This window comes from Silene latifolia, chromosome Y (assembly GCF_048544455.1).
Source record: "Silene latifolia isolate original U9 population chromosome Y, ASM4854445v1, whole genome shotgun sequence".
NCBI classification, from domain to species: Eukaryota; Viridiplantae; Streptophyta; class Magnoliopsida; order Caryophyllales; family Caryophyllaceae; genus Silene; species Silene latifolia.
The window spans coordinates 35,894,335-35,903,325 of record NC_133538.1 but is presented as its reverse complement, the minus strand read 5'-3'; the positions used below and the strand labels follow the sequence as shown (position 1 = coordinate 35,903,325).

At 41.6% G+C, this 8,991-nt stretch overlaps 1 protein-coding gene and 1 non-coding gene across 2 annotated transcripts; both read right to left on the bottom strand.

The window, feature by feature from the left end:
* Nucleotides 1-360: 360 nt before the first annotated feature.
* Nucleotides 361-1,476, bottom strand: LOC141627837 (uncharacterized). Its single transcript, XM_074441050.1, has 3 exons — nt 1,469-1,476; nt 1,261-1,392; nt 361-1,072 (listed from the first exon to the last, which is right to left on the bottom strand). Exons 1-3 carry the CDS (start codon nt 1,474-1,476, stop codon nt 361-363), a joined length of 852 nt encoding a protein of 283 aa, XP_074297151.1.
* A 6,770-nt stretch (nt 1,477-8,246) lies between these two features.
* Nucleotides 8,247-8,353, bottom strand: LOC141636949 (small nucleolar RNA R71). The gene has a single exon (XR_012541514.1). It is a non-coding gene; the product is annotated as a small nucleolar RNA R71 (small nucleolar RNA).
* Nucleotides 8,354-8,991: the final 638 nt, after the last annotated feature.

Genomic DNA, 8,991 nt, shown 5'->3' with positions numbered 1-8,991 from the left:
CCTGCCCTTTGCTTCCTGGATAAACCCAGACAGAGAAAGGTCTGGATGACCTCCTGCAACACAGGAGAACCAACACCAATTGACGACTAGTTAGCAATATTAGAGGGAACCTCAGTAGAATATCCATAGGAAAATAAAATATGGTGAAGATCCTCAACATGGCATTGACACAAAGCACACTTGCTAACCATCACAATCCCCCTAGATACAAGCTTATCAATCGTGGGCAAAGTATTATGCATCAGCAAACCCCCTGTAAATGAATGTTTAGGGTGACATCCTTTACCATGAACAAGAGAAGCCCAGGTGACAGTGTCATGTCTCATTCTCAAAGCATTATAGTACATAGCAGTGTTGTACTTAAGCTGAGGAGAACAAGACTCCAGCATCAACAAAGCTTGGCAGAAGCTTATCCTTCATACGAACAACATTATTCCAATACCTAGACTGAGATATACTAGCTGTAGGAGACCAGAAATCCCTCCCTTTAAGGACATAAGTCTGAACCCATCTGGACCAGAGGCACTGAGGTTTGAACAACAGCTTCCATACCCACTTTGTCATTTGAGCACAGTTCCAACTGAGAACCTCTTTTATCCCTATAGCCCCTTCTATTTTAGGGGCACACAACAGTTGCCATTTCATGAATATATGCCTCCTGTGACCCTCATCAATACCCCAAATAAAGTCTTTGCACAGTTTAGTGATTTTCTTAGCTATGCCCTTATGTAATAGGACACTAGCACCCCAAAAATTATTCAAACCAAAGATAACTGAGTTAATAAGAAGGGTCTTGCCTGCATAACTCAAAGTCCTATTTGCCCAGTGCATAATCTTGTCCTTAATTTTATCAAGGAGAGGCTGGTACATATCCTTAGTAATTCTAGCAGTAAAAAGTGGCAAGCCTAAATACCTGAAAGGGAAAACACCGGCACTAAAACCAGTAGCAGCCAAGATGAGCTCTTTGATATCAGATTTCACCCCTCCAAAGTAGAGGTTAGTTTTGGTAGGATTGGCTTGCAACCCAGACATAAGATCAAATTCATCCAAGCAAGTGGCAATAGCTTTAAGTCTTTAACAGAGAGAAGATCTCCCCTAGTAAAGACTAACAGGTCATCAGCAAAAATCAGATGTGTCAGATTTAGTTGGACAAACTTAGGGTGAAAAGAGAACTTATCATATCTAGGAAGTCTTCTCAAAAGTTTTGACAAAGCCTCCATACATATGACAAAAAGATAAGGGGAGAGAGGGTCCCCTTACCTTAGCCCTCTTTTCCCAGGGAAGACACCCTCAATCCCACCATTAATTTGAAGAGAGTAATAAGGGGAGGTGACACAAGCCATTAGCAAGTCCACAAACATAGTAGGATACTTCAATTGAACCAAGCAGTCTCTGAGAAAACCCAATGAACAGAGTCAAAAGCCTTCTTGATGTCAACTTTGAGAAGACATCTAGGAGTAAGGTATACTCTGCCATATTTAGAGACAAGTTTATGAGCCACCATAGTATTATCAATGTTCCGGGTGTAATTCCAGAGCAGTGTTGTTTACCACGCAAGCTTGGTGAATGGATGTCCTTCCTTGCCTTGACTCTTCCTCTCGGTCTCTCCTGAAACGATGAACAAACTGAGGGCTCGGCTTTGCACCGAGCGTACTCACTCCGACGCTCAAGTCAGTGAACTTAAAGGGATTAAGTTGTATGTTACTTGACAAAGTATCTTATAGAGAGATTAGGGAGTTTTATACCAGATGAATAGTGAGTTTTAGGTTCGATTCTGGATCCTTTCCTCAATGAGGGTTGAGGAGTATTTATAGACTTTCACCTTTTGTCACGTAGTGGCCAAGTGGGCCAAGTGGCGTAGCATAGGGAAATTCTGTTCTACCCTCGGCAGAGGGACCCATGGCAGGCCGGCGGGCCCTGTTGACTCCATGCCGAGGGGTCTTGGATATGAGTACGCGGATATGTCTCCCGGCTGGCTAGTTGCCTAGCCGAGATCCAAGTGATCGGCCGACAGGCTCCGTCGGTTAGGCGGTCTAACATGTTGACTTGCTGTCTCTTGATCTTTGACCTTGCTCAATATGTTAACTCGGTCAGCGGGTGCAGAATGTGCCCCATCAATTTGCCCCCAGCGTAGTCTATGTCGTGGTATGGACCTTCGATGAGTGTTGAGCGTATTCTGCGCATTGGAAAAATTTCTTCCCCGGCTTCTTCTTCCTCAACTTGTTCCTGGCCGTACCGTACCATATCCCCCCTCCGCATGGATGTGCAATGGACATCAAATGTGGAAAAGAAGATGTCGCTGGCCGGCGGGTCCAAGGTTGAGAGTGTCGGATGCTTTGAATGCCCCCGGCGGTGCTGCCAAGCTTGGTGGATCAGCTGGCCGTTTGGCAAGTGGATAAGGAGCGTGTTGAAGAAGATACGTCGATTGGCATTCTGCCAAGTAGCGTGTCAAAGAAGATTGGTAACTGTTGTGACGTTTGACATTTCGTGGCTGCATGCTTGACATGTGTCTCGTTGTTGATTGGTTGACGCTTCATGGGCTTTGCCCTGATTGGTCGGATTGAGTGGGCTTTGCCCTATAAATAGGAGAGTTAGCCCCTGAATTTGGCCTCCCAAATTCATTTTCTCAAAAAATTTTCTTCTTCTTGCTTAATTTTCTATGACGAAACTTCTCTCTAGTCTTCGAAGCGTTACTCGGCGTAACACTCTTCCCAAGGTAAACAAACAAATTTTCCAACTTTTTAATTGTTTAAGTTTTTTGTTGTGAACATGTCTTCTAACGATGCTGGGACCTAGTAATCTGTGTCGGGGGTTCCCGTCGCGCCTTGATGAGGAGGAGGCACGACCGCCATCCCGATAAGGTGCAGGGGCCCTAGGTCTCCTTCCCCGAAGTTGATCCAAAAGTTCGGAGGATTGGGAGGATGATGATGATGTTGACGATGACGGTGATGATGAGGAAATGGCTCATTTCGATGACGAGAGGTAAACGTCATGGATCACGGCGACACACTGTAAGATCGGCCCCGACCGTGCTTGGACCCACAAATTTGCAGTTGTTCGGGTCCTGACTTCTTCGAACATCATTTCTCCTTCGGCAGGGAGTATAAGATTGTTATTCCTAGAGCGGGTCAGGCCGTCTGTTGCCCTCCTCCGGGTCATATCGGCGTGTACATGAGACACCTGGAGTATGGGCTCCGGTTTCCTCTCAATGTATACGTTGCTAACATTATTAAGCCATGAACGTCGCTGTGGCACAGCTGCATCCGTTGGCCGTTAGGACGATCATTGGTTTTGTGTGGCTATGTCGGTTCAAGGGGGAGATTCCAACGGTGAACCTATTCCGCCGGCTTCATCACCTTCGACTGAACGTCGCCGGTGGCAGGGGGTGGTATAGCGTACAGACTGAGCCGGGTTATCTCACCGTCCCCAAGCTCACTTCCTGCAAAGACTGGAAGAAACGGTGGGTATATGTTGAGGTTCCAGGGGATTATCCACTGCCTCGGTCCTTCCAGCGCCAAGTCAATTTGCGGTGCGAGAGCAAAGGGGAGCGTGAGAAATATGTCTCCCGGGGCAAGCTTAAGATGGACGCCTTGAAGGTCCCTCTTAATCCGGACGAAGGACGGGCGATGAAGTTGTTTGAGACTGAGAAGGATGGGTCGCCGAAGGGATTGATGATAATATTGAGGAAGAAGCAAGTGGAGATGGAGAAAGAGATGGTGAAGATGATGATGAGCAAGATAATGAAGAAAGTGATGAAGAAAGTGCCAAGGAAAGTGGCAATGTGACCACTTCTCATGAGGGAAGTGATGATGATGATAGCATGATGGAAGACTAGCCTTGGAGACTCCTACACTCCCATGGTTTGTCTATATCTCTTTGTATTTTATTTCATTTTGATCATTGTTGGTTTAGTCCTAGCAACATCAAAGGACTCACACCTCGGTACCATTGAGGTGTTCTTTATTGTTCCCATTTGTAAAATCCAAAATAACAATCTAGTTTCATGCATAGCATAGTGTGTGCATGAACTATACCCATCCTTGACATTAGCAATAGTGTCTTATTTGGTTTGGGGAAGTTAATGCATACACAACGGGAGGTAATCTAAATTATCCTCTCTGTCATAACAAAAACCATGCATCATGTAGTATAGCTTAGTGTAGAATTGCATTTAGTATAGAAATCATGTATCATCTTTGCATAATTTCCATCATTTTGGCCATTGAGGACAATGCCCATATTAGTGTGGGGATGGGAATTCTAACACTTAACTTTTATTCAAAAAACCCATAAAAATTGAAAAATTTCAAAAATCATAAAAATTGAAAAAATTGAAAAACCAAAAACAAGTTCATTTCCTTTGTATATATTGTCTTGTATATATTGTGTTTTTTTATCCTTGTTCACTTTGATTGACTACGCCACATCCGAGACATGAGGATATTGAAGACCGCATGGTATGATCTTTCCAATCTCCTTTTTCCTCTTTATGTTAATGACTATGTGGCTTTATTTTGATTGATGCGGTAAAAAAAATGTGAATTTAGGATTGCATTTAGTTTATCTGGCATATTAGTTGGTAGAATCATTTGCATTAGGATGTGTATATGTTAGTTGCATCATGGCATGTAGTTGCATGTTAGAAAAATTTTGCGAAACCGTCTATTTGGGAAGCTTGACAAGTATATATAGGCCCTAGTAGATGCTTTTTATTCTTAAGACTTTGCTTGTTAGAATGCTTGTAAAACACCCTAGGATGTGTCATGCTAGTATCCTTTGACCCATGGTTTAAGGCCTAGTCAAGAGTACCTTGTGGTGTGATAACTCCTTAGCTACCGTTTATTCCAAGGTGACCCTTGAAACCATGCATACATCTATCATTCATCCATGTTCTACCACATTTTTGTCATCAAAGGGAATGGGCACAAAAAGAAATCAATTTAAGTTCAATGAAATGAAAAGTGAAAGAAAGTTTGCAAAAATGCATCAAATGAAAAGAGGAGCAAAAATAGAACTCCTAAGCTTCAAATACAAGGCACCCTCGTTACTAATTGGGGTGACTTTGAAAATGTTCAAAAAAAGAAATGCAAAAAAGTTGTCAAGTATTGAAAAGCCAAAAATCAAAAAGAAATGGCAAGAAAGTGTTCTCAAATGTCAAATGCCAAATGAAATTGGGGGGGAAAAAAACAAAAACGAAAGCAAACTCCCAAAATGAAACTCAAATATCTATTGATCCCTTTATCCATCGTATCCATTTTTGTGCATGGTAGAGAGGGGACGACCCTTCTTCTTGTCTAGGCAAGAGGGGGAATTCCGCGATCCTCCAGTGTTTCTAACACCATAGGGAGTATACTCTTGACAAAAGCATTTAACGATTGAGGACAAAGGTACCCTAGCTTGACACAACTTGGAGGTGATTTATTGGTATCCTTCTAGGCTTAGTAGTTTGAACAAATTGCATCTATGAAGGATTGTGTACCCTTGAATTGCTTCCCCTGTAGATAATTTCCGCCACTTAGATGAGGAAAGTGGCTATTCTTTTTGTAGATGCATCCATTATGTGATTTTATGTGCTTTAATGTTTGGATGTGTCGCCATTTTGGCAAGACCCACCTTGCCTTGCAAGAAGGCATCCTACCTCATGGTTGTCTTGTTGTGAGTTGAAGGGGCGGAGTGAGACCCGCTAATTGTCTCATATCGGCTATTATTATTAGGATAGGTTAGTTTTGGTCCTAGTCTTTGTCACCTCTTTACTCGGGACGAGCAAAGGTTCGGTTTGGGGATATTTGATGTGACCATAATTGGCGCATATTTAGCCCCGAATTACCATTGTTTCCATGCTTTTTAGTGCCTATTTGGGTCATTTCTTATCTTTAGTTCTTTGTTTTGCATATTCTTTGAGATTTTGATCCCTTGGTAGGAAAGGAGTAAGAATCTTGCATTTTCATGGCAAAACGAGGCTAAATTGATTGTATTCAATGACCAAGCATCAAGAAGAGACAAGACTAGAAGGCCTTTGTACATATTATAGTAGACGAGCAATGTTGAGAAAGGATCCTTGCGTCCCCAAGGAAATCCCCAAGGAATTTATGAAAAAAGGGAAGAAAAGAAGAAGAATTGACGCTGACCAACAATCCGAACGGATTTGCGGACAATCCGTCCGTCCAGCCTCAACAATCCGAAGCGTCCCTCCTTGGAATCCGCTCGGATTCCCCTCAACAATCCGGCGTCCCTCTCTGAATCCGCTCGGATTGCCCAGCCCAATTCCGGCCGTCCCGACTCTAATCCGCACGGATTTGATGCAAGACGGATTTCATTCTTCAAGCTACGAAAAGAGAAGCCCTTCTCTCGGAAAATACCGGGTCCTCCTTGCTCAACTTAAAAGTGTAATTACTAGTTTAGCCCTTAGTTAACCCTAATGCATCCTCCCTAATTTTCACTATAAATACCCCATTAGGCTAATTAGAGGAGCATGTTCTTCTTATCAATAATTAGTGTAGTTAATATCAATCAAATCTCTCTTCAATATTGTAATCAAGTATTAATCAAGTTTTAATCCAAGTTTTAGTTCTTTAATCTCTCTCTTGTTCTTTCTTTATTTTGGGTAATTGAAGATTATTTGGGTTATTATTGGGAGATTGACAACCTCTCAATCTAGGATTCAAGTACTTCTATTATTCTTGATTTATTATTGGAATCATTAGTAGGTATAATCTCTTAATCCCTTTTTAATTATTGTTAATTACTTTCATTTATTCATCATGTTTCATATTGTTGGTATGATTGACAACCTTGCTAGCATGATCAACATGATAATGAGTGAGTAGTCTCTTAGCTAGGGTTTACTGGGTGATTAGGGGAAACCAACATGGGGAATGATTCATGCTTAAATCAATATGCTTTCATATCTTATTTGCTTGCTTGTTTTGATCTTAATACATGCACATGTTATATTTGATGAAATGCTAAGCCTATGAATCCTTGCATTTACTATCATCTTCTATCTTTTCAATGAGACTTGTAAGACATAACCCAACTCGAGTCTTGTTAGACCATGCATGTGTTGAGTAGGAAAGATTAAGTCGACTTGTAGGTGTTGTACAATCTAATCGATTCGGCTCCGGGACCCAAACTTTCCTAGGATTGTAAGATATAACCCAACTCAATCCATCACAACAATAATTGCTTGCTTATAATTTGAGAACATGTTTGTATGATCATATCCCATGATTTCCCTATGAACCCATGACACCCTAGTGCTTTTAATCAATTGTTTACACCCCTTATTTTATCTTGCTAGTTTATTTTCATTGCTATTTTAGCTTAGTGACCTTCTACATCAACCCAATTTGTGACACCCCCTAGACACTACTAGTTACAATAGAATTCTCATTTCAATACCCGTCCCTTGGGATCCGACCTTTACTTGCCTCTTTACTAATTGTAGAGTTGTTTGTGAAGTATAAATTGTGTTTTGTATCGACCATTGACCAACGACCACATATACTTAATCGTGAACACGAAATGGCCTCGATCAAAAATGGCGCCGTTGCCGGGGACGGTGTTTAATTGATTCAAGATTTCTTTTATTGTTATTAGTTGTGTCTTTTTCACCTTGGGGAAGTAAAACTCCTCAAGGCTTGTTCTAATTGTTTTCGAGTTGTTTGATATTTTGCATGTCTAGAAGGTCACAAGGTGATTTGTTACCTTTTGACCGTGAAATCGAAAGAACCTTGACGAATAATAGGAGACTTGTTAGGAGGAATTTGAGAGGTGTTGGTGAAGTTGTTCAACCCACTAGTGAGTTTGTCAATCCTTTCGCAATAGAAGGAGAAGAAAACCCATTACACAATATCCCACAAAATCCACCTACAATGCCTAAATTCTCGTCACACTCTATACCCACCGAGGAGAATCTACCAAATGGTACTCCTACACCGCAACATCTCACCGGTAATTTTATTGCCAAGTCCGCCTTCATCCAACTAGTTGAGAGGAGCCAATTCGGGGGAATGCCTAGTGAGGACCCTCATTCTCATATGGAAACCTTTTGCGACTATTGTGATGCTATCTCTCAAACGGGCGTGACTCAAGACCAAATAAGATGGGTCTTATTTCCTTTTTCGTTAATCGGCACCGCAAAGCAATGGTTGAAGGGCCTTGATAAGGCCACCCTTGGAATAGATTCTTGGAAGAAGTTAGCTCTAGCTTTCTACAAAAAATTCTACCCACCGGAAAAGACTAACATGCTAAGAGCTCAAATTACGGGTTTTAAGCAAAGGGATGAAGAATATTTGTATGAAGCTTGGGAGCGGTTCAAAGGTATTTGTCGCTCATGTCCTCACCATGGACTTAGCGAATGGTTTTTAGTGCAACAATTTTGGAATGGTTTATATGAAGATTCTAGGAACATTCTCAATATGGGATCAAATGGAATGTTCATCGAAGTTGATGACAATCAAACATGGAACAAGATTGAGGAAATGGCGGTCCATAATTCACAATATAGTAGACCTCGCAAGGCTACTAGAGGAGGAAAGCATGAAGTGGACTCCGTTACTCAATTGGGTGCTCAACTTAGTGCTCACATTGACACAATCAACTTGAAGTTTGAACAAGCTATGGCTAGACTTGAGGAAAACTCAAAAACATCAAAGCATCATGTCAATGCCATGACGGCATCCTCATCAATCCCAAGTGGGATATGTGAGAATTGTGGAACTTTGGGACATGACCCAAGTGAGTGTAGGGGAACAACCGAACAAGTTAATGCTTTCCAAGCTTACAAAAGTGGTACCCCTTATTCAAATTTTTACAATGAAAACACCAAGTTCCATCCAAATCTCTCATACAAAAGCCAAAATGTTCAAAACCCTCAAACAACATACACTCCACCACCCATGAGGAACCAAAATCAAAGACCCTTTTACAATCAAAACCAAGGTTACCAAAATCAAAATCCATACAATCACCAAAATGACCAAGGTTTTG